General features: G+C 32.8%; 2 protein-coding genes across 5 annotated transcripts in view; one reads left to right on the top strand and one right to left on the bottom strand.

The window, feature by feature from the left end:
• LOC136984281 (leucine-rich repeat-containing protein 49-like) overlaps window positions 1-2,370 on the top strand; it is a 113,963-nt gene extending 111,593 nt beyond the window's left edge. For all 4 annotated transcript variants that reach the window (XM_067281197.1, XM_067281198.1, XM_067281196.1 and 1 more), the window contains 4 exons: window positions 1,072-1,254; window positions 1,317-1,426; window positions 1,494-1,620; window positions 1,730-2,370. In XM_067281197.1, coding sequence (XP_067137298.1) covers window positions 1,072-1,254; window positions 1,317-1,426; window positions 1,494-1,620; window positions 1,730-1,963 — 654 coding nt within the window. In that variant the 3' untranslated portion in view covers window positions 1,964-2,370. The remainder of the gene's footprint in view (window positions 1-1,071; window positions 1,255-1,316; window positions 1,427-1,493; window positions 1,621-1,729) is intronic.
• Window positions 2,371-2,379: 9 nt separating this feature from the next.
• On the bottom strand, window positions 2,380-25,910 carry RpS17 (ribosomal protein S17). The gene is made up of 5 exons (XM_067281216.1): window positions 25,832-25,910; window positions 14,510-14,661; window positions 4,831-4,936; window positions 2,553-2,618; window positions 2,380-2,481 (listed from the first exon to the last, which is right to left on the bottom strand). Exons 1-5 carry the CDS (start codon window positions 25,832-25,834, stop codon window positions 2,413-2,415), a joined length of 396 nt encoding a protein of 131 aa, XP_067137317.1. The 5' UTR covers window positions 25,835-25,910; the 3' UTR covers window positions 2,380-2,412.
• Window positions 25,911-27,102: the final 1,192 nt, after the last annotated feature.

Raw genomic sequence — 27,102 nt, 5'->3', positions numbered from 1 at the left:
AGAATCTTAAGCCTATTTCGCTGTTGTGATCGTAAGAAATCATCACATAGGAAACAGATTGAATATCACCTGTACTAGCAACAACTGGCTGAGAAATATAACATCCAAGTACTAAACGATAAACTACACAGTGTTAAAGGAGGAGAAAGTCGATTGTTGATGTCTAACTAGATGGAAGAGTACAAGTCTCAAACCAAATATGGACATGACAGCTGCAGTTAAATGATGTCATAATGTCAGCAATAGTAACTCTTCACCTCACACCTGCAGATTCGTCATCCAAACACTTGATCACCTATTTTTCCCAAGCTACATTGATAAGGGAGGCGAGAACTCAAATTGAGGTGGACACTATCATATTAGACACCATATACAGCAAACTCCACCAAGGCTCCCTCCTCTCAAGATCCGAGATGGACGTAGCCGGGACCAGACATCCCTGGACCCATTTGACACCACCACCATCACAGAAGAGGACCCAAGGCTTGACATATTCCTAGACTTCCAAACAAGAAGTCTCTCGTCTTGCCACCCTCAACGAACCTCTCTAAGAAGTGATAGGGAGCTGGATCTATCTCCATATGAAGACCGACACGCCCCGAGATATTTTAGTTAGAACAATTGTAAGTGCACTCTCCGGAAACGCGACTCATGCCACAACATGTTACACATAATGATTTGCAGTGCAAATTAGCAGCTTCCATGTAACTAGCACGAAATATATATGTTGTATGCTTTATTATATATCTAAATAATAGAACTAATTACAAATACTTGTTTGTTACGTTTAAACCTGTCTATTCATTGGTAACCGAGACACCTACTGACTTGTGACCTCCCCACTCCACTACTTGCCCTCCTAAGCCATCTGATGATCCTGAGATTAGCCAGGGGGCAATCCCCAAAGTTTTATCTTTTGTATACAATTACAAAGGATAAAACTTTTAAGATTGAATTTATATCAACCAATAACCTTGAATCTTGTGAATTTTCTCCATTCAAAGCAATTTGATTACAAACTGACGTTATGTACTTTGCTATATTTAGTCTTTTTTTCAATTTATTCCACAGCATATTTTCTTTGAATGTGCCAATCTCTATTCGCTTCCTCAACTGAATGCTATGGCACAGATTGCTGAACTGCAGCAACTGACGATCGAAAGAGAAGGAAATCCGCTCACCGAGTTATCGTTATGGAGGCTCTATGCCATCTATCGACTGGGGTCGTCTCTGACGACAATAAACGGCACGCAGGTAAGCGTTCAGATTTCATTTCTGCCTCTGGAAGTAATTTTTAAGAGTAGTTTCTTTTTTAGATTACTACTTACGAAAGAGCAAAGGCAGACGATATCTTTGGAGGCCTGGGACAGGCAGTCACATGTTTTCTCCCCAAATATAGATTGTCTTCATTACTTAATAATCCGAGGTATTTTTTTGATAATTAAAAATTTATAATTTAGAGAATCATTGTTATATTTATTTCTACATTTTAGAGTTAAACAGTTATTTTTAAAAGAGAAAGGCTATTCTCTGAATGCTCTCCAGCGGCAATCCGAAACTCAAGTTGCAAGTGACGTGGTGATGAAAGCTGCTCTCATATATAAACCACATTTAGATGAGGTAAGAGCAAGAGGAGACAAATATATTTATGTAAAATAAATTGCTACTAAAACAATAGGCTAAGAAACAAACCATTATTGACTCGTCTGAATATTTTAACTTACTGCAGGCAGTCTTACCAAGTTACAAAGTTGTAGGTAAGCAGTTACTACAGAAGAGCCTGAACAATGTGGAAGAGACTATGAAGAAACGCCTGGTCTTTCAAACTCTGTGGCCGTCTATATTCATGGAGATGGCCATGAATTCTCTAAAAAGCTTCACCGACATAAACCGCCACATGAAATTAGCAATGACGAATCTACTTCATCAAAATCACAAAGTGTGGAGGAGATTCGACAAATAGCAATGACTCGTGCCTTCTTTTTAAAAATATTTCAAAACATAAAAGAAGTTCGATTGCCTTAGCTTATACATATAGAAAAAAATCTGCCCGTCAAGAAACATCGCAGCTAGAATCTATCTTTACAAGATTTTTTCACCATTTTATGTAAGAAAACTCGACGTTCCACCTAATTGAAAATCATCGCAAACAATTCATTTTTTTAAACTAGAAACGTTTTTTGTTAACTTCCTCGTATAATGTATATACGAATTAAAAAATCTTATGCAAACTGAAAAGTGATTCTTGTTCGCCATTTCTTAATATACTGTTGTTGCCTTTCTAATTAGATCTCAGGACATGCAATTAAGTTGTAAACAAATTTCAAAATTTAGAATAAAATGCTTGTTAAAAACGATTTCGAAAAATAACTACAGACGTAGTTCACATGTATTTTTTATTTCAACACTTCTTTATACACGTGGAGCTCCGGGAAAAGGTAAAAGAGATGTCATCTGCAATCCCGGGATGTTGGTCATATCCTGTAAAAACAAACAGCACGATCTTTTATCGATACCGATGGCAATGCCTTATTAATAACAAATATGCTTACCATTTGTTTCAACATTTCATTGGTGTCGGGATCGACTTCCACCACGTCCAAATCGATAGCAGATACCTACAAAAAATGAAAGCTTTTTTTAACATTTTCTAAATTGAGCTGTTTTTTTTTTACATAATAATTGAATATACTTTCATAGTGCAGTTTGATAAATGTGACACATGCTTTTTAAAATTTGATTTGTTGTTAAATTTATCTATATTAACAAAAATGCAGGTAAAACAATCCATTATTATTAAATCTCTCAAAACTCTCTTATTTATGAAAATTGCAATTTTATTTTTCTGATCATTACATTTAAATTTCACTGTTAGCTCTGAATTATTACTTCATATTACTGTATCAAAAGATCAAACTATAACAAATAATAGCATAAATATGTTTTTTAAAATTATTTTAGTCAAGAGTTAAAAAAAGGTCCTCGGTCTTGTTTACTTCTATTAAGATTTTAATTGTACGAGAAACAGAACTCGACAAATCCGGGACCGATTACTTTTGAAAAATTCCAGAGGTTGCTCATCCCAGATCCACCACAAATTAACACAAAGGTCGACTATTCTAATTGCCGAAAATTTAAACAAAAGTTTACATTTAAAAATGATGCATGTTGTGTAATAAAATCATATTGATACAAATACTAAATATGTAATCAGTTCTTATCCTATAAAGTTATTTTCAAATGTAACAACGACTAAATACATTGACTGTTCCAAATTTCAGAAAAGATAATTTGTTAGAGATGCTTCTATTACTTTAAAAAGACTAAGTTATACAAATTCTATATTGAAAATATGATGCAGCACTACTTAAAGCATAGAAAATTATGTTTCTTTTCAGCATTTATTAAGGCAAATTAAATTTTTTGACAACGATTATAACCAACAACAAATTTAGATCTAATGGAGCAAAATTTCTAACAATTTTTCTTGTTATTTCTTTCGGACAAGCTAGTTTGTCTTAAAGCATCAATATTTGTCTTGATTGCGATTTATAGAAAAAGAGAGAAGCAGCACACCGGTCAAAGGCACTACAGTTGTTGATTCTAATTTATTTTCACTCCGGTGTTGTTCCTTTAAATATTTGTCTCGTTAATCAATAGCTATCTAAAAACAATTTTCATCAATTTAATACTATACTAAATCCAACATCATTCTCTTTTAAAAAGATTATAAACTAAATCAAAAAATTATTATTTAGGATGAGATTAATAAAAATAAATTCAAGCAAGTAGGATTAGCATTGCCTTACAAATTTAAATGACAACTTATCCCACATTAAAAAGGGTGTCATTTCGTAACATTGCGTGAGTAATTTTGACTAAATTGTGACAAACAATAGAACACACTGAGATGCTTATGGTTCTAAAATATTAAAATTTTTTGACTTGGTCAAAATAAGAGTAAAAAATAAATTATTTTCTTAACGTTGTGTATACAGAACCCCTTTCAATGTAGATGACAACAAAATGAAAACTGGTTAATAAAATAAAGATAGACAAGCGTGTACACATCTGCAAGCAAGAAATAAAAACTTTGGAAAGTTCAAAATAATTCCAAAACTGTCTAGAATGAAAAATGGCTTATTAATGTTTACAGTAAAAGAAAGAAGTCTAAAAATCTCTTTGTTCTCATTAAGTATAATGTTGAGGCTTGAGAAATGTTTGACAACAAAGATTCTCTTTAATGAATTTTTGTAATTTGTTACATCTCAAAATATATTTCTAATGAAAATCAATTGATGTTAATTTAATTTCCTTCTTATAACAATAATTTTTTTTCTTCAACATTGAATTCACTGTATTCCTTTGCAGGTCAGAGTCTTCAGACCTGCAAAGATGATTTTCTTCATTCAATTTTCACTGAGTCAAAAATGTCTGAAAGTGTTATATCATTTATCACAATTTAGTCAAAATCCTTATGGAATGATGCCCTTTCCAATTATTATCTTATTCTGTAAATTAAGAGGGGAAAAAACACAGTAATTTGATTAATTTAAAGGAAGTTAATTACTTATTATTTCAGAAATGTTAATTTTTATTTACATAAAATTCTGTTAATCTAAGCAGTCTTGATCTGTGAAAATCTTAATATGTCATTAGATTTTAATGAAAGTTCTATATTAAATAAATCTAGTAATAGTAATATTTGTTTATGAACAAGTTTGAATGATGACAATTTGCTCTTATCTTCTGTACAAAACATTTTCTTTCAATATATATTCCACTCTATCCCAAATTACTTATTTTTGGAAATAAAAATATAAAATTTACCTCAGGAACATAATTATCCCTTCTTTCTCTTTCTTCTTCTTGAAGTTTAGTAGAAATACCTCTCACGGGTCCTCGCTGCATTCTCTTCATTAAATGAGTAACGAAACTAATCAAATAAAATTTAGAGAAAAAAATAAGAAAACCACAAATTAAAACATCAATTCTAGAATAATGTGAAATCATAATTTTATTGCTCTTCAGTAATATAATTCTTGGCGCACACACAAGAGGGGATCCATTCCGACTACCTTTGGCAGTCCTAGTGCTGCATTATAAAAATTCTTTGTAAATAATACAGTAAAATTCTTTAATACAAATAAAATTCAAATTATCAAACATTTGTTTTTTTGAAAGTTTCAACATTTGGAATATATTCCTTGACGTCAAATTCTCCTCTTGACTTTTTCATTTCATTTAATCACTCCAACTTTTTAAATGTAAACTTGTGTACACACATTTTTGTATTTAAGTGTGACAACTAAATAACTATGCCATCTAGATTAAAATTCACTAAAATTATGAAACTTCACTTACACCTAAGGAGTTCTGTTAGGAGAATTATGCCTCATTTTCCAAAGAATTGTTTTTGCGCAGAATAGTGCCAAAATCGAATGATCTGCATTCCCGAGTGTACAAGTTCTACTACTGACAGTCACCTCAGAAAATCATTTGCATTAAGGGAATTAGCAAAGCTCTAATTTGGAAATTTGGCTTTGCCATCAATGTCAGATGAATCTAAACTATTGTTAGTTAGTTAGTTAGTTATTGATTAAGATACCAAAAAGGTACATTCCCGATACCGTAGTATAACATAACCGAGCGTTAGTGTCTCCTGCAAGAATGTAGAAGGCATTGTTGAAGGTGTCCATGCAGTTTTGTAGTGAAGACAGATAATCGTTGATGTCATTATTCATCGGACAGTAAAAGTTGATTAGGATGAGCCTGTTGTCGTTGACAATGATCTCAGAGCAGCAGATGCACTGAGAGCTAATGTTGCTGTGGTGCAGAAGGGACAAGTTGTCATTGGGGGCGATAGAGGCCGCCCAGGGATACTCTGAGGTACCACTAAGGATGGTGCAAGTGGTTGGAAGACAAGCCGGGCAGTTACGCACACAGTAGGGCTCCTGGCAGAAGATGAAGTCGCAGTCATTGATCTTGGAGCTTAAGATTGAGGTGGCAGCAATACTTTTTCCGGTGTTGTATTGCAGAAGACGAATACTTTTATTACTGCGTTGGTCCATATTCAGTACTATTAATTACGTTGTTTTTGATACGAGTATAAACCTGACATGTGCTGTCACGTGCGTTGTGTTCAGAGTTAGCTGCTTTCTCATGGGTGCAATTACAGCATTTAGCTGGCTTGTCCTTATGTTTGCAGTCTTTGTAGGAGTGTTCGCCAGAGCAGTGACTACATGTTGGCACTGTCTGGCTACAGGACTTAGTCGAATGGCCAAATCTACAGCACCTGTATCACTGCAGGACCGGACAGAAGTCCGAGACCCTGCATTTGGACCATTCCACAGAGATCTTCCCCAGAATCAGAAGCCTTTTCCACAGGTTGGGCGAGACCTGCACAGCCCAGTTTGTAAAGTCTTTCCCCTTCTTGCCCATAGTAAATTTGACTCTGAAAGCCTCGTTGAACTCGTCTTCAGAATATGTTTCGCTCAGGAAGTCGTTCTGCCGATAGACAAGTAAAGGTAGCTCTCCCGGGTCACTTGAACAGGAACTGAATAAAAAGCCACGTAAGGCAAACGCTTCTTTGGCCTTTTAATAGTTATTTGTGGAATTTCCTTGGAGATATGTTTCACAAGTCGGTCGGCATCACTAGTGTTTCTTATCTCGATTGCAATTCCCCCACCTCCGATGTTGCGGACTCTGTCAACTCCAATAACTATTGTATTTAACCTTGGCTAATTCCCTAAATCAGATTCAACTATCAGCAAGGGGATCAGAATATATAAGAGAAAGGGAATATATCTTTTGGCCAGACCAGACAGTGCTCTTTATTCAAGGGTTGTTCCTGAAGCCCTGGAGGCAGAAAACATCAACTCTAGTCAAAGATGACACTCATCCAATGTTCAAGGTGCAGCCTATGAAGGATTTTGAGCTTATTTCAAGATCCTGATGTACAAAACATGCTAAAGAGCTAAAAATCAAGCAGCTGATCACCAGGATCAGCTGCTTGATTACATGATCACATTGTACATGATCAGATTCAGATCATGTACAGTCGAGTGCAAAATGGTTTTCACCTGCGTGACGTCACGTCACGTAACGTAAGTGACGTATTTTGACCTGTCAATCATTTCTACTTGTGCTCTCATTGGTTTAAAATGGACTGCGCCGTTGTATGATTTATTGGGGGGTGATAGGAATGATTCAAGAGGGATTATGTTGAGCACTACGCTTAAAAATCGTAATTACAGCTCGTAAAAAAAACGCGATTATATTAATAAAAATTTGGCATTATTGCCATCAGAAAATACGATTATATCGTTTATTTATGTAATTTTTCTTCCTTCGAACGTTTCTTATGCTTACATTAGTGCAATTTGATCCGAAAAACGCAAAACATAAACATATCTAGTTTCATTTCAGTTTAAATTATCTCAGGTTTCACTGCCTGGCATCGGCTTCCTTTGTAATTGGAGAAATGCGGAGTTGGAAGTCAAGGTCACAACAATAGTAAATGTTTATTACCTTTACAGAAGGGTATGAATACACTCATTTTTAACGTAAACAAACCGATAAGTGCTTTATTACAGTTACAATTATCTCAAGTTTCAACGATTAACATCGGCTTTCTTTGTAACTGGAGAAGGACTGGAGAAGGACTAGAATTGGGTGTCAAAATCACAGTAGTAACCGTGTATTCCTTTCATTGAAGAGATTCGTTTCATTCATCCCATTGCTAATACCAACAACATTCTATTATCCCGAGTTCCAACGATAACTTTGATTCTGTCGTCTGCTCTTTGTTTCTCTTTTTCTCCGTTAAGTGTCGCCTCTCGTTCTCTTAACATTTAACGAAACATTTATTCGTTTAAATAACGCCAATAAATATGAAAATTTGCTAAATTAGAGCTGAAAAACGACGAAAACAACGATTATGTAACGTTTGTTTACATTTTTATCTTGATTTACGTAAAGGGGTAGTTCTTATCGCAATCAATTTTCCACCAGACAATTTTGTGAAGATGCTTACTCGTTCAATCAGAATCAAACAACTAGAAGTTAACTAATTAGACCCTAAACATTATGAAATTACATATAATAAAATAATGACAGCTACGCGACAATCGTTCTTTTATAATTTAATAATCTAAATTAATCATCTAAAGATAATTTTTATTATAATCTGCATTTATTATCTATTTATTTCCCATTGCTGCACAACAAAACAAACCTAAAAGACAGCATGATCTAAATTCTAAGTAATTATAAATAAAATCGCTAAGATGCGTCACGACGCTTTTTGTTGCAGATCAACGCCACAAAAAATAAAAAAAATAAATTATGAAAATACGAATTGTGAAAAGTGTAAAATTGTTGCTTATTACATTTTTATAACATTCAAGAATTGACATGGATGCATTTTTTACGTATTATTACGTGAAGTTTTTATATTGTTGAGAGAACAATTTACAGAATCGAGAACATGTCGTAAATTGTCGATTTTTTGATGTTCCGCTTATTATTTTTTTGGCTGTTTCATTTCATACATATAAAACATTTTTGTCTAAACTACCAGCAAATAATTTTGATGTTTACTATAATATTTCGGGCTATGTTAATTTTTGATATTAGGTGATCGAGTTAAGCCTAATACGCCACTATATCACATAAAAAATTAAAAAATAAAATTAATGTATAAAGATCTAACAAAACTATCTGTTAAGTCTTGAAGATAACCTTCTTATGTGTAAAAACTGTCAATTAGTCGATTTACAACCCAGAGAAAAATTTGTTAATAGAGTCATAAAACAATTAACGTTTATTGACTCCAGTAATAGGAAGTAACGCGAAGTCTATTAACAAATCTTTCTGAAAGAGTCATCGTTCTCCATTTACAAATAAACTCGATGACAATTTGTGAAACTTGAAATAATTTACAGCCAGTTCAAACTTGACATGATTATTTTTTGCGTTTTTTGGATTAAATTACATAAAAATAAACATTAAAAACCGTAATTTTGCTAATACACAAGTAATTTATACTATTAAAAAAAAGCAAAGCTCATAATTTAACGGTAAAATTGTAGTTCCTTTACGCGATAGGTAAAATTTATAATTTTATATTAAAAACACGGGGTCCGAAAGACCAAACGCGTCTCAGGCAAGGGTAAAGGATTCACTTGACTTACGAAGAATTAAAAATTGTCAAAATGCATTAAACTTTCGTAGACCTCTATTTCATTCTTAGCCAATACTTTATTATTTCACAAAAATTGCATGATCACTTAAATGAATTTACGGCAGTTCTTGACATTATTCAGAAAGTAACTAAGGAATGCATTATATATACTGTCAGCTTACTGAAAGTTTATGTTACGTTTTGTTTGTTTAATTTATAATGATAAGTATTTATCTGCAGTAGAAATGAAATAAGTGATGGATATTTTAATAACACAACTTAAATGGAGATATGAAAACATATGGGATTTCGTCTGACTGCGAATTCTTAACAGTTGAAAAATTAAAGTCGATAGAAATTTTTAAAAAGCAGTTTGTGATTTATTCCCTTAATATCTAAACAATATAATTTTCTGTAGAATTATTATCAATTTCAAAAATAAGGCAATGACTTTAATCCCAGACCTTAAAGCAGCTACAAGTTTACATCTTATATAAACGATTGATGAATATAGTTTAGTTTATCAGAGCTAATCGGAAAATACAAAAATAGTAAAACAAACAATGAGCCAACAATGCAAATATATTTTAAAAAGTAGTAGTAGTAGTAATAACTGTAATAATGTTCAATGATAAACTCCGTAAAAGAAAAAAAATTCGAAATTAGAAATAATGTAATAAAAGGAACATCAACTGAAATATGTTCATATAATAACGTGAAGTTTCGATAGCCTGGCAGTGAAGCGACCTGTCATTCGTGTTAATGTGATAAGTTTGATAACAGAATAATACAAGAGAAGAGAACTTTGTATAATGAACGGAAGTGGCGGCCAATGTTGGACGAATGAAAGGCGACATTGAACGGAGAAAAAGAGAAACAAAGAACAGACGATAAAATCAAAATAGTTGTCAGAAATCGAAGATTTTTATAGTTATAAGCAAAATAAAAGGCGACATTCAACGGAGAAAAAGAGAAACAAAAGAAAGCCAGACGATTATTGAATTGCGATATGCCTGGACCAACTTCGGAAGAGATCCGGAAATTAATCATTCGGCACAGGGAGGAGGGCAAAACCGTGCGCGAGATAGCCGAAATGTTTAAGGTTACCTCGCGTACGGTTATCAATATTTCTAAACGCAACCGGGAAACCGGCAGCGTTTCGGCAAAAAAATCATCGGGTCGTCCCCGCCTCACTACAGAAGAGGAGGACGAGACATTAAAAAACAACGCAAATGAAAATCCATTTAAAACGGCCCGTCAGCATTTAATTGAGCAAGACTTGCCCGTATCAGTGGACACGGTAAAAAGAAGGTATGTAGAATTACACCGTATGTTTTCAATGTATCATTTTGTGTGAGTTTAATGATCTTGTATACAGAAAATTTTATCAACAATGTTCTTGTTTATACAGAAATGTAAGAAACGAGTAATATTAATATATGTATTTTATTTCCAGACTCAGACAATTCGGTCTGTTTGGCAGACGAGCGGCCGAAAAACAACGTTTGTCAGCCCAAAACATCGCAGACCGCTTGGAGTTCGCCCGCCAACATGAAAATTGGACGAACTCCGAGTGGGAAAGCGTTTGTTTTTCGGACGAAAAAATTTTCCAAAGTAGGAGTAATGGAAAAATTTGGGTCCGTAGACCGAAGGGCCAACGACATAATAACATATATGTTCACCCGGTAGACAAGAGCGGGCGATTTTCCATAGGTGAGTTTTTACATTTCATTTTCTCTATTTATAGCCTAATTGTCACTGTAACTAGAACATAAAACCTGTATTTAACATACTAAATAGATAAACATTAAAAAATATTAGCATATTCAAAATAGTATTAAAAACTGCGTACTATAGTATTTCCTCTCAGCTTTTTAACTATCGTAAGATTAGCCTATGAAAAGGAAGAGGAAAAGCCGAAACGAAATTACAAAATACAACTGGAAAAAATATTTTTATGTGTAAATCTTGATTTAAAATTGTTTTCTCTTTTTCTATAATCCGAATGAAGGGTTTAGAGTGAAGTCTAGCAATTCCAACATCCGAAGGTGACAGAAATTCTATGAAGTAAAATTAGTTTCTTGGAATATTAAACTGTGGATATTGGAATTGCTCGATGAGATTCTCAGCCCTATAAATTTGGAATTATAGAGAAATGACAACAGAAATGCAGTATCCTTGATTCACACTTGATTTAATGACATACAGACATAAAATGAATTCACTCAAACCCACAATCATACACATACTCACAAATTCTATATATATATTTATAGCGATATTAATATTGCTATAAATTACCTCCCTATAAATTACAAAATATGAGAATTACCCAAATGTGAATGAAAAATCGAAAGAGAAAATACGATTATTATATTTGTAATGAATTGTCATTAATTCATTTCTATAATACCAAAAGCCTATATTTTGCTTAACATAGAGAAATATCGAAAATAATTTTGCTTTTAATTATTTATTAAGTAATAAGTGTGCAAGTAACTATCTTTTATAAAGTATCTGGGACAAGCTGTTTATAAGTAAACACATGCTTTTCAGATTTTAAGATATTGTTTTAAGCAGTAAATTATTTACAAAAGTTTAATAATAAATAATAAAAATAAAATAATAATTTACAAAGTTTAAGGCTATATTTAAGAATATTTGCCTGAATATATATTTTTAGTTTGGTAATGTAGAGCGTAACAGTATGCTAAGTAAGAAACTCCCCATTCAATGTCGTATAAAGCTAAAAATATTTGATTAGTTATATTAAACTAATATAATGGTCATTTTTAATTGATCATTTGTTCCTGGATAAATCGTATGTTATATTTTTATTAACCTGTTGGTGATTATCTTGTGCATACTTTTGCGTTTGAGCTTGATTTTTCCTTAATTATCATCAATATTTAATACATATTTTTTTTTGTTTGCAGGCGTGTGGGGATGGATGAATGCCGCAGGACCTGGCGAACTTATTCGTATTGATGGCCATTTAAATGCAAATAAATATATCGATATTTTACAAAATGGGCTAATGCCATCCTTACAAGCAATGTTTGGGAATGATGTTGTTGTGCCCTTTGTTCATGACAGATCACCGATCCACATGGCAAAGGTCACACAACAATGGCTCAGTGAAGAAGAACAGATCTCGGTGATGAAGTGGCCAGGGAGGGGTGCAGATTTGAATCCCATAGAACATGTATGGGCTAAAATTACAGATGAACCCATAAAAGCGTCTTCCCCGGACGAATTATGGAAAATTGTTCATGAAAAGTGGGAGAAACTCCGGGGAGATGGGCTGTGTGCGAGTCTAGTCGCTAGCATGCCAGAGCGCATGCAGCTAGTCATACAAAACGAAGGGCAGTGGACTCGATTCTGACACTCCTCTCTGGCATACCATCATACATCACCATTTATCACTCCTGTGATAAAAGTAGATCTTAGCTTAAAGCACTTTCCTGAAGAATGCACTCCAGATTACGTGTAGACAGCACTTTGCAGAAATTGAACAGTCACAGGAATTTAATTACCATTTACACTGATGGCTCTAAATCGGATAACTACGTTGGCTTAGCCTTTGTCTGCTACGATTTCATCCTGGAAAAACAAATAGCACCGAATTCGTTCATCATCACTGCAGAGCTGCAAGCTAGCTACCTAGCCTTAAAGTATGTGATCAGAAAAATCATCGTTGCTGCGTGATTTACATTGACTCAGTTAATGCACTTCAGACTTTGATCTCGTCTGAACCTAGTTTTCACTTTATAGTGATTAAAATTCGTGGATGATTTGAAATGATACGTTTTCTTTTTTTGTTGTTTTTCAAATTTGTGTTTTCTCCGTTTTACGTTTTAATAAATTTCTAAATAGTAGTCTATTGAGTTGAGTGACTCTTCAAATGAATCGCGTCATTTTGTTCTCATTTTATTACTTCTAGTTTTCTATACAAGGCCATATCAAGGCTTTCGAAACTCTGCAGAACTAGTAATAGGAGTAATCTATTTGACAGAAGAAATTCGGAGGTAAGTATAGAAAGTCCCTGAAATTTCCGGAGTCTCAGTGTTGTTTAACTTGAATTATTAAAGGTCATTATTCAGATGTAATTTCTGTCTTTTTTTAAAACAAACAAACAAAACGTAGCACATAAACTTGCTGTAAGCTGACAGTTTTTCAGCTCTAGCTAATTTTCATATTCATTGACTTTATTTAAACGAATAAGTGTTTTGTTAAATATTGGAAGAATGAAAGGCGACACCGAGAAAAAGAAATAGCAGATGACAGAATCAAAGTTGTCGGAAATCGGGATAATAAAACGTTGTTGATATAACAATGAGGTGGATGAAATGAATTTTTTCAGTGAAAGGAATAAACAGTTATTACTGTGACCTTGACACCCAACTACTACTTCTCCAGTTTCAAAGAAGCAGATGTCAATCGTTGAAACTTGAGATAATTGACACTGTAATAAAGCACTTATCGGTTTGTTTACGTTAAAAATAATTGTGATTTCCACCCTTCTGTAAACATAATAAACATTTACTATTGTCACCTTGACTTCCAACCCCACTTCTCTCCGATTCCTTTGTAATTGGAGAGAAGTGGGTTTCACTGCCTGACATCGGTGCCAAGCAGTGAAATCCGCTTCTCTCCAGTGAAACCTTAAATAATTTAAACGGAAGTTAAACTAGATATGTTTGTTTTGCATTTTTTGGAACAAATTACGATAATATAAACGTAAAAAACGTTAGAAGGGAAAAAAATTATATAAATAAACGATATAATCGTATTTTCTGGTAGCAGTAATAACAGATTTTTATTTAAAAAAGAAACGCGATTATATTAAAAAAGCTGTGATTACGATTTTTAAGCGTAGTGCTCAACATAATCCCTCTTGAATCATTCCTATCACCCCCCAATAAATCATACAACGGCGCAGTCCATTTTAAACCAATGAGAGCACAAGTAGAAATGATTGACAGGTCAAAATACGTCACTTACGTTACGTGACGTGACGTCACGCAGGTGAAAACCATTTTGCACTCGACTGTACAATGCCTAGTACTCTCAGTCAAGAGGAGGCTCAGTAATGTCGTACACCACAAAGGTGCAATTGAAGCTGTGTATATTTTATTTTAAACAGTTGTTCTTTCAAACAGTATATTGTTGTTCATTTAAATTAATATTTCCTTTACATGGAAATTTGAAAAAATAGTCAACAAATTTTAATGGACACCTGATATTAAAACATTATTATTTTTAACACTGAAATACTTAAGTGCAAAAATTATTGTATCTATCATAAAATATTCATATTCTTACCCTGCAATCTTGTTTCTAAGCTTCTTGCTGGGAATTATGGCTATTTCTTCACATATTCTCTTGTTTGTATGAAAATCTAAAGTCAGTCGGGTATAATATTTCTCAATTATAACCCTAGATGCTTTTTTCACAGTCTTAGTTCTAACACGACCCTGATCAAAGAAAATAAAAGTTAAAAATACAATTATATATTTTGCATGCATATGCATGCATGTTTGTATACACACATACACAACCATGAACACACCTATAGACAATGTAATTAAAAGATAGTTTTGATAATTATTATATATTTGATGATTATTACATCGTCCAATACAGAAAAACCTTTTATGAACAAAAACTGGTAAACTTTTACATCTATTTTGACTATTTACTAATGTTTTCCTACAAAATTCATTGATAACTTCCCAGAAATCCCATTTATATGATTAAAATGAAATAAAACAAATAATAAATAATTCTAAATATGGTTAAATCATAATACTGCACATTGCTATTGCCAAGTTCACTTTATACATTAATTTACAGTTAAAAATAATTCACAAGACCCATTAACCACTCTGGAACTGCTGAGTCTTCAGAATGCAGCTAAGTATTTTTCTGTTGAATCCTCTAAAGATGTTTTGAAGTAACACCTTTAGAAGCAAAGTGTATTGACATAATGTTTAATAGCAGACTTTATTTACACTATCTTTGAATACCTATAATTCATCAAAGACAGCTGTTGCATTTGGCTTCAATTTTATCAACATAGATCTATTAAGTCAAGTTTATAATTGTATATGCTGTCCCACGATACTTAAAGCATTATTTCAACTCTAAACTGATAAATTTATGTAAAATTACTTTTTACGTTAATTTATACATTGCACAACAATAAACTTATAAGTTTACTGTTGTGTAATGTATACAGTAGACCTAATTTATTTACTAGACCCTTAACAACTTTTATGTCATCAGTAAAATATTTAATTATAAACAAACGTTTTTGATCGTAAAACTTCCGGTCTTCATCGGGTTAACCTGATGAAGACCGGAAGTTTTATGGTCGAAAACGTTTGTTTATAATTAAATATTTTACTGGTGACATAAAAGTTGTTAAGAGTCTAGTATATAATATACCAGTACTTATAGAGTAGTGAAGATAACCTGTTTACAAGCTAATTTATTTATTTGTTTGATTTAATTAGAATATTTCAAACGACATAGTAATAATTATTAATTCATTTGTAAAATGTTTAATTTTGCATGCTAGTGTGCAACAATTCTCAGGGATATTTTATATGTAAAATTATGTTCTGGAGAAAATTTTTATCCTTAAAATATTCTGCACTCTTGGCTGTCCTGAAATGTACAGGATGCGCTATAGATAGACCTCTGCAATTAATTTCATTTAGAACATTATCAGTTAAGACAGAGTATTGTCCAATATGCAGCCCAACATAAAATCATAAACTTCCTTAAAACATTCAGATATTTATGTACTTATTTTTTATTTTTTGAAATTCACAAAGCATTGTAATACTTATTAAAGAAATTGTCACAAGATGCCATTCGTACACACTCCCGGTCTTTAAAAATATACATTGGGCACGTTTCCTATTAAAGTCATTTAAAGCCACTTTGTTAAGAGATGGTTAAGCCACTTGTTCTTAAGTTAGCCACTGTGGCGCTAGTGCGGCGAGGTTCACAAGCACTGTAGACAAAAGTTAAGACGGCTGCCATTGTAAATTATATGCATATTATGGGCATTTAGATGAGTAAACCTGCATCTCCAAGGTGAAAACATACTTATCAATACTATGTATCAAACAATAACAGCATTCCAAATGAAACTAAAGTTATGGGAAGGTCAAAATGAAAGAGAATAACTATATGTATTTCAATAGGTTGGCCAAACAGTCCTGTAAATCCTGAAAAATACGCAGCTTTACTTACAGATCTATTGCAAGAATTTGAAACTAGATTCCAAGATCTCTGGAAAAATAATCAATATTTTGATATATTTGCAACTCCAATTTCAGTATATACATTTTACCTGCAAACTTTCATATTGAATGTATAGAATTGCAATCAGACATCAAACTGAAAGAAAAATTTAAGTCTCTTAGAATTTTATAAAAATTATCCATCTAGAAACAAATATCCCTTGCTTCACAATTATGCATTATTCATCACATCACTTTTTGAAAGCACTTACATATGAAAGCAGCTATTTTCCAGAATAAAATTTGTGAAAAATAGGATTAAAAGCACAATACCAAATGAACATCTTGAGAACTCATTAAGAATAGCAATTACATTGATTGAACCAGAAATAGATTGATGATGATTTTGGAAAATTAATCCAATATCCCACTAATAAAGAAAATGAAAAAAATGTTTTTATTATTTAAATACCTATCTACATTCCCCATTACTATTTTCTAGACTAATCTCTTATAAATTGGACACCAGAGTTAGACATTATTTATGAATCAGCTTTATAGGATTCACAGATTAGGCATTTTAGGCATCATTACTTTTTAAATAAATTAAATAAATTTTAAAAATAAAAATTTAATAATTATATAATTTATTTCCTACATATTTTTTATTTTTAAATAACAACTTATCGTTTTTTAATGTATGATCTAAATATGTTTGCATGACAAATGATTTAAAATACAAAGCAGGTAGAACTCTCTAGGGTCTAAGCACAATACAGGACTGCATTTCTGATTTTTCCCAAGATCATGACAGAACCTGCTTACTTTTCATTGTTTCCAGAAACCAGGAACAATATTTTGAAGGTACTTTTCTCAAGAACAAAAAGTTCAGGTAAAAGAAACACTACAAAAAAAAAATCCATTAAACCTTTTCTCCAGAGCAAAATTATACCTTTACCATACATCAGTTTTGCATTTCACCATAAAAAATTATTTTTGATTGGTTTGATTAATAAATACATCAAGTCACACAATAAACTTCCATTATTTTGTCTTTTAACTCTGATGTACTAGTGAACTGGTACTTCTAAAACTAAAGCAGAAAATAAAGGTTTTTTAAAATATAATTAATGAAGTACAAAAACTTCATTAAATTTTATACATTTATTTGTCAAACAGTGCACACTTCATAAGTAGTCCTATGATTTTTGTTTATAGTGTTTTTTTATGGGTCAGCAACAAAAAATTCTGTTTTGAAAATGTCTATCAAATGTGTTTAAAAAACAAAAAAAAAATTTTTTTTTAAATGTATAATGGTAAGAATCTATAATTTTACCTTTGTTCATTTTATACACCACACTGCTTTTGTTCATTCTAATTTCAAAACTTTTACAGCAGAGCATTGGCTGCATTCAGCAGACTCAACAGTTATAACCATAGAGCAGTGTTTCTCAACCTGGGGATTGCGATAATATTAAAGGGGAGTCGCGAAACAATAATGAAATCATTTTATGAGAAAAAAATCATTTATTATAAACTTAAACATTTTACTTACAATAAGTACACATGTAAAGAAAAAAAAATTAATGTGATGGTTGCATTTGTTTTTCATTTAAAATTTTTTCCATACGTGGATCTATGTTAGAAACACACAAAAGCAAATTGTTTTCGACTGATAAAAGACGATTCCTGTATTTAGTTTTTAGTGCAACCATAGACAAAAAAACCCTTTTCTCAGAGATAAGACGTGGCAAAAGGGATTAATATTTTCAATGCTTCTGTGACTAAATTTCCATATTCATGTCAACAAGCAAGCCAAAACATATTTAAATCTTCAGATGTAAATTGCAGTTGTAGCATTTTGTCGGCAGACATTTTGATGAGCTGGTCGTGAATCTCAACTAGTAACTTAGCAGCGGCAACAACATTTTCACTAAACGGATTCAGTGCCCATCTCTTTGAGAAATCATTTTTATCTTCCGGGAAATACTCCGTTAACTGAGTTTTTAGCTCACGCAAATGAATCTTTGTGCAATCCAAACAGTGGTGAATAATAGTGTCTTGTTCATTCAAATTTTTCTGAATATAATCTGAAGTGAGTGGAAACATATCCAAATTTTTGCTTTGAAGGCAAATAATCCAGATATCAAGCTTCTTAATGAACGCATGAACTTTGCCATTAATAAAATGTCTTTATCACATCCTTGTAAATTCACATCCAAGTCGTTTAAAAGCAAAAATACATCAGCTAAGTAAGCCAACAACAACATACACTCATTATTCTGTAAAAACAACGAGAATGGCATTTGTTTATCCTGGAAAATTATTATTAATTCATCTCACAATTCCAATATGCAGGTTAACATTTTCCCTCACGATAACCATCTAACTTCTGTATGGAAAAGAAGAGATTTTTTATTTTCGCCCATTTCATCGCATAGTTTAGCAAACAGCCTGTTCTGTAACGGTCGGCTTTTAATAAAATTAACTAACTTTACAGCTTCAACAAAGAATTTGATTGAGATTTTCCAGCATATTTTTTGTGACAAGAGCATGTCTGTGAAGAAAGCAGTGCATCCATTCTGCCCTTGGAATAAGATGATCTCTTAATATTTTCATTAATTCACTGTTCTTTCCTGTTATTGTCTTTACACCATCACTACATACTGCAATACATTTTGTCCAATCTATGTTAGTATAGTTTCTCGTAGCTTCGTAAAAAAACATCAAAAAGACATTGTTCTGTTGCATGAACCAGTACTGTTTTGCAAAACAAAATATTTTCTTTGATTAATGTGTCCCTATCGCATTCATACCTTACAAAACATAAGAACTGAGACATGTTTGCTACATCTGTCGATTCATCAAATTAAATACCAAAAAATTCACTTGAACTCACTTGCTGAATTATCTGATTGTGAACATTGGCAGCCATGTCATCAATTTGCCTTGATATTGTGCCATTAGAAAGCAAAACGTTTCAATTTTTTTGCTTCTTCCATACCTATTAAAACACTGACCACATCAATTGCAGCAGGCAACATGAGGTTTTCAGCAATTGTATGCGGTTTGGACATCTTAGCTACTCTTAACCAGTTGTTTGTAGAGTACTGCTATTGGAGTAACCGGTTTTTGTTAAACTGTTGCGGAGTACTCCAGTCGGAGTGTCAATTTTTTTTTCGTAATAACTAGTTGGTGGCGATTTAAGCACTGATTGGCTTTTATCTACATAGACTGAGTCTGTTTCAACGAATAAGATATTTGTTACCACCCCGTATTTTTAAATTTAGGCACAAAACTCCTCCATTCCATGTTAAGTCTATGGGAGACCCTTCTTTTGTTCATTTGACAATAAAATCCTAGTTAGCATGCCCGTTAAGTTCTAATTGGTATATTATAGCTAAATGACTATCCTTTGACCAATACGCATCAACTTGGGTTTGTGGGGTGGAAACTTTCTTGGAAAGTTATACCAACTTCAAGCTACATTGTCAGCTACAAACGTAAACAAACAATTATAAATTGTTATTCTTGTCTAGTTTTAGCACGAATTTAATAAATTTTTATGTATATTTATCCTATTTAACAAATAAGCTTGTTTTTTAAACCATTCAGCCATAAATCTTTCAAAAAACAAAAGTACTTCCGGTTATGGTGGTACTTCCGTAATACATAAGATATACATGTATAGTCGTTAATATAATAAAGTAATAATCACTTATTATAGTCTACTATTAGTACAATAGTTTAAATAACGTATAAATAGAGTCAAATACACATCATCAATAATAAAAAAGTGTATTAACCTAGATTTAGAAAAACCACCACTCCCCACGCCAATCGGCATTATAATCTAAAGGCCGTATTATTTCTCTACGTTGATTTAGAAAGCTGCAGTTTTTTTTATTTGACAGAAAATAGACATGTCTAAGTAACGCATGTAACAAATTAATGGAATATTTATAAAAAAACGATTTTTTTAAATATTTTAAAATCTTAAATTTTATTAATTTTTTTAAACATACATAATATCTTGAAGTTAACAATCGTAAAGTGTAATATGTACGTGATAGAAAACTGAAAACAGATTATATCTACTACAATTTTTAAGCGAGATATCGCAAATTGAAAAACCACTTTAAAAACCACAAAACCTGTACGCAACAGCGGTGTTGTTTCGGATTATCGAGTGCGCAGCTGACAGGTTAATGCTACGAGATAAGATGCTTCAAGTACACTTTTATCAGTATGGCTTAACTTACAAATAGAAGTTTGTTGATTTCTAAAGGTATGTAATTTTCTTTCGAAAAATTCCAAGGGTTTGGTTTTATGAGCCGGATGTTTAGTTTCCAAGTGTTGAACTAATTTTGATGGCTTCGTGCTTTCATCGGAGAGAACTTGAGATCAAACAATGCACTGTGGCTTTCTATCCAATGAGGTGAAATCATGATTTAAATAACTGTCATTGTACAACCTTGTCTTTTTACCAACAGATTCACTGGATGTAGATGGCTCACTTCGTTTTTTCACAAATTTATCCATTTCGCATTAGAAATTTAAAAAAGAACAATTCAGTTTCATGGCTGACCGCACACTAAAATAAAAGCACCAGACACACGCTTCACATTCGAAACTTAACTGAAGGGGTGCGATCGCCAGCACCTCTTGTTCAAATGCATCCATATGCATGTTCAAACATGCTCTCACGGCGAGTATTATAGGAGATCAAATTACAAAGAGCATGTACACACTCACACTGTGATAAAATATGTTTAAAAAATAAATTGAAGAATTTTGTAAAGTTATACTATTTATAAAAATAATTAAAATCAAATTGTTAAGAATTAATAATAATTGTAGTCCAAAGACTGCTAATCAAGGATGGGCAACCTTTTTCTACCTAAGGGCTACATTGAAAAACTTTCGAACTAACATGGGCTGCACATGAGAAAAGAGAAAAAACAAATGTGAGTAATAAAAAACAAACAGACTTAAAACCAGATAACCGGAATGGATGATTATTAGGAGCCCCTGTCTGGGCTCTTCTTCAGGCTTTATAGGAAAAAAGGGGAGCCGTACGTTGAGAATTGAATATTTTGGTATTTTCAAAAGGAAAATATTCAATTCTCAGCGTACGGCTCCCCCTTTTTACTATAAAGCCTGAAGAGCCCTGACGGGGCTACGAAAACATTAGCACTCCTAATAATCATCCACTCCAGTTATCTGGTTTTAAGTAAGTCTGTTTTTTATTTTGCATCCCGGTGTGTAAAGATGATTAAATAATAATTTACTCGCATTTTCATTCATATACGATTACAAATTAACAGATTTATTTCATGTGATTTCTGGAACTGATGTAAACGTAATATATCCAAAATATTTGGCTGAATATTAGTCACTTAGATTTTAAATTATTTTTGAGATGAGAATCTGTTATCCGAATTGTTTTACTTTTTACTAAATTCATTGCAGGGAAAAAACTGGTCACACACAAACTGTACAAAATAATAATGCATACTTCCTTAAGTTGGGAAATTGATTTTCTTTGATAAAAGTTTTATAAAAATTATCAGATTTTTTCCTTCAAAAGTAACTTTCAAATCAAAATTACTTTGCAAGTCTATTATCTCCAATCAAAGTTCATTTGGTACATTTTCTATATTTACTGAAAAAGGCACTGTAAAAATCCCTATTTTGTTTTCTCAGCTAAGGAATAATATGTGGTATGATCCAAAAGTTCGGGGACTGCAGTAATCTATGACAACAAAAGCATGTATTTGAAGTTACAGCGTATGAAATGGTTTCTACCAAACCACCTCTACGTGATTAAACTGCGAGTGCTGCTGTTTTTTTCCGGAGATAGTTACCTTTGTTCTGCAAGGTAATAAAAGTGGAGTTTCAAGAACAACCTCCAACATTTCGACTTCGCCATGGCAGAATCACCGTACACCTTTCTTAGCAATTTTAAAGTCTCCATAGGTGTTTTACCTAAATGCTGACAAAATTTAATGTTGGAGGTTGTTCTTGAAACTCCACTTTTATTACCTCGCAGAACAAAGGTAACTATCTGCGGAAAAAAACAGCAGCGCTTGCAGTTTAATCACGTGACATGGGTAAAATTAACCTGAACACGTAGAGGTGGTTTGGTAGAATCCATTTCATACGCTGTAACTTCAAATACATGCTTTTGTGGTCATAGATTACTGCAGTCCCCAAACTTTTGGATTGTACCACGTATAATAAATGTAGATTAATAGTGTATAATTTGCAAAGAAACCAAAAAACTAAATGCAACAAAAGAGAAAGTTTTTAGCACACTCCACTATAGTAGTGAAGTGATTATGATAAGACTTGTGTGTGTCTGTTGGATGTGTTCCATTCAATCCATTCATAGCACATGTCCACACACATGCACGAAATGAACTGAACATTTTCATTTACAGTCACTGTAAGCTGTAGTAAAAACTACCCCATTCCACTGGAATCTATAAACCACATCACTTACTGTATATTCAGTGAAAAATTCTTCTGTACTACTACTTGATTCCAAGAATTTATAAAATTTATTCTAAACAAAATTAATATTTGATTTGCTTTTGTGGAGCCTGCTATCAGGTTGGCTTGACCAAGCTTGTTAAAACTTTATAGCTCTACACAGTGTCCAGTGAATTTAGGTTAAACTACTGAACATGTAAGAAGCAAGCTCTTGGTATTTAGTAAGACTACAGACTGCTCAATGTCAGTACTTTAAATTTTTATTTTATATATACAGTAGAGCGTCGTTTATCCGAATCAATTGGGGACTGGGGTTGTTCGGATAACTGATTTTTCAAATAACCGATTATGTATGAAAAACTATATTAACCTATACCATGTTGAAATTTTTCTCTGTTGCGTGTCGCTTCATGTTGAATTTCCATTGATTTTAAGCCTAATGAAAATTTTCATAATAATAATCGAGGTTATTGTATTGTTAAAAATTATTTCTTTATTTTGTACAAACAAAATAAATATATTAAAAAATATAAAACAAAAAAAATTATACTTTAGAAGTTAATCTAGTATCAAAAACGTTCCAATTCAGCATGACAGAGTCCGACTGGAAAGCTTTTGGTTAACTGACGTTTCAGTTGACTGGCTTTCGGATAAATGACGCTCTACTGTATTTTTAAAATATTTTGTGCAACATGGGCCACACAAAGAAACAATGTGGGCTGCAGATTGCCCATTCATGTTCTAGATATATTTACTCTATGGTTACAACTGAGCAAAGGTATTTCAATCAGTAACTGTTACATAGCAATGTGGATCTGCTGAACGAGTGATATGTGCATTGGAACAAGAAGTTGGTATCATAAAAAAAATTATATTTTCTATTCTAGTCCATATCTTATTGTTTCTGACTATTATAAATGCATTTTAACATGTTTATGGTCTATAATAAGACAAAAAATATAAAAATCAAAGCAATATTATTTGTTGTTGAATGCACTATCTTACTTCCACCGATATTCGGCAGATAAAAGTTAATAACAGAAAGAGTAATTCCTTAAATCTCACCAGAATGGTTTTTGAATCTTATGTGCATACTACCAATTTAGGCAGTGGTAGTATGACTTGAACAACCTTATCCAATATAAATTAACTAGTTAAAACTAAGTCACTAGTTAAAAAAAATAATTAAATGTGAAGTTATGTTTAAAAGTTTATCAACATTCATTTTCCATCTTCATCATATCGACGATGCAATTATATATTTCGAGGCCTATAATTATTGTTTTTACTGATGACGGATCTTCCACGGGCTCCTCTGTGTATAATTATTTTATAGAAGCAACTTCTCGGTTACTTTTATAGCACTTTTTAAGTATCTTTTTATTGTTAAAATCTTGTTGTTCTTCCTTTTGCACACTAGTGCCCCTTGATGCTATAGGAATATCCATATCTCACAAACCAAAAACAATATAAGCAAAAACATCTATAAAAATTTGCCCACCCCGAAATCCAGCGGCGCCCAACTCCTCCGGTAAAACTAACCCATCCAGGCAGAAAGTATAATCTTTGTCTAGTTTTCTTTCCTAATTAGATTATAAGACATCATTAGGTAGATAGGTCTGAACTTTTCCGTACTTTTGTTTTAAATAATATATAATAATTATATTTTTGTGTCAAGTATTTCTGTTACTGCACACGTGTGTGTAGGGAATTGTGGAAGTGATGTCATGCTCGACATGTTCTCCACCAGTCAGGGAAAATTTCCGTGCCAGTTGTCCCTACACGGTTGTCAGGTGTACACATGTTTGCGGGCTGACACCATTTTAGCATTTTTAATGTCACTTTCTCTCGTACATGGAATGTATTACGGTGAATCAAAGTAATTCATTTTGTTAATATTGATGAATGCCTGAGTGTTTCTGAATAAAGTTGTTCTTAAAGCAAATAGCCGGAAATAAAAAAATCATTCGTAACTTTTCAACAGTTGATCATAAGTAGTTTTTTTTAATACCAAATCGATTCAGCGTGTCAAATTACATCTAGATATGTTGGTTAATGTTACCTATGGTAGCAAACATGGCGGCTCATCTCTGAAACAATGGGGACGCACGTTCTAAATTAATCTAACCTATTCTAATAAATTACCATAATTATTGAAACCAAATTATTAGAATAGGTTAGGTTAGAATGTGCATCCTCACTGTTTCAGAGACAAGCCACCATGTTACTACCATAGGTAACATTAACTGATATGTTTATGTCTATTCGTTAATAATAAGTTTAAGACCTTTTTTTAGCTGGATACCTTTTACTCTAACCGAATTTTTTATATTTTCTTGAAGAATGTAATTAAGAATACTATGTGAAAAGACTATTTTCAGAGCAATGTATGTAAACAAATTATCTCAACTTCTACCCTATACTCAGACCCATAATTCTGTCTTCTTTGTTTCTTAATTGTCTATTTATGTTAATTAACTGTTCAATAGGTAAAAAAGTATTTAATTATTATTATTACATATCTAAAATAATAGGGAAACGGCGGACATTGTGTATAGAAATTCACGTGTAATAATCAATCAATTAAAGCCTATCATAACACAATATTTCGAATATATACTAAAAACTTCATTAAATCAAACAGAAAAACACTCAATAATATCCTAATATGATAAATAAGCTGCAAAATACTAAGAAAACTTAGAAAAACTCGTGAGGTATGCGGAAATTTAGGGTTAGTGAATTACTTATTCAATCCATTGAACAAATTTTATAAACTTAATTTTATCTGCACGTATATCGAACACGATGACAATAATTTAATTTTAATACAGAAACAATTAGATTAAATATACAAAGATACGGATGAAATTGGATTTAGGCACGTATAACTTACCATTTTCGATCGAAAACCTCAACGACTAAGAGAAAATGTTGCCAGCTCACTTACTAACTTGGATTTATTTCATCTCTCTTTTTTCCATTTTATTGAGCTATTAACTTGTTTTTAAAATGCATTATTGAGCATTAATTATAAAATTAAATAATAAATTTTTATAATTTATTGAAAATTTTTTCCTATATTTTTCGCTTTATGGACTTTAATTTCTTTGTGAATATTGTGACAGAATTTGGATCAGGCCGCCCCCGTTTTTTTTTTTTTTTTTTTTTTTTTTTTTTTTATCTCTTTCCGCCCTGTGGGCACTAAGAGGGCCTCTTTTAGTAGGCCCATTATGGGTTCGGCCAGGCCCACAATGGGGCGACCGGGTGGTGAGGGACGGGGCCCGACATATCCGAACGGACCACCCCCCGAAAAATTCCTGGGGATTATTCGACCCGTTCGGATTCGATCCCGGGTCCCCCAGAGCGGTAGGCTGCCACCTTTACCGCTCGGCCATCCGGCCGTCACGGCCGCCCCCGTAATGGGCTTATTGTGGCCGATTATGTAGTTAATAAGCCTCAATATGCAAATTAATTAGTTTAATTCTGATAAAATTTTAAACTTTTATGTTTTTTTTTAAATCTTTGTCTTTTTTTTTTGTTTGTTTGTTTGTTTGTTTGCTTTAACTCTTTCCGCCCTGTGGGCACTAAGAGAACCTCTAAGCAAACCCATCATGGGTTCGGCCACGCGCACAATGTTGACGAGTGGCCGAGTGGTGAGAGACAAAGTCCGACATATCCGAACGGACACTCTGGGGGACCTGTCGTGATTCGAACCTGGGTCCCCTAGAGCTGTAGCCTGCAGCCTAAAGCGCTCGGCCATCCGGCCGTCTTTGTCTTCTGATTGTTATATTTAATTACCTAAATGAAAATAAGCGAAAAATAAAACGTGACTCTTTCTGATGGTAATACAATACACTTCCACGATTCCAAATTTCATTTCTGCTAAGTACAGTAAGACCCCACTTAACGCTATCTCGATTAACGCTGATTCGATATAACGCGTTCAGCTCAAAGCCTAAAAAACGCTCAAAATTTATGCTGATTCAAATTATCGCAGCATTTTGATTATTCCCAAACACGAACCAATCAGCAAAAGGTGGCAATTCGTCGTAGCGCTGTACCTTCCTTAAATCTATGTTTGTTTGGTGTAGTTTTGGAAAAAATATATAACATCATGGATGCCATAGGCAATATCGACTTCGCTTGGCAAGAATTAACTGATAA

Source organism: Centruroides vittatus, unplaced genomic scaffold, assembly GCF_030686945.1.
Source record: "Centruroides vittatus isolate TY-2023 unplaced genomic scaffold, ASM3068694v2 contig_911, whole genome shotgun sequence".
Taxonomy (NCBI): Eukaryota; Metazoa; Arthropoda; class Arachnida; order Scorpiones; family Buthidae; genus Centruroides; species Centruroides vittatus.
Note: the sequence above shows the minus strand (reverse complement) of the source record. Positions and strands in the feature narration are given on the sequence as shown.

What these genes read in the sequence shown, in the direction of transcription:
- RpS17 (XM_067281216.1), bottom strand. An exon ending in CTTAGAAACAAGATTGCAGG is followed by an intron (nt 4,937 to 14,509) that starts GTAAGAATATGA and finishes TTATTTGATTAG; the next exon opens with TTTCGTTACTCATTTAATGA. An exon ending in ATGAAATGTTGAAACAAATG is followed by an intron (nt 2,482 to 2,552) that starts GTAAGCATATTT and finishes TTGTTTTTACAG; the next exon opens with GATATGACCAACATCCCGGG.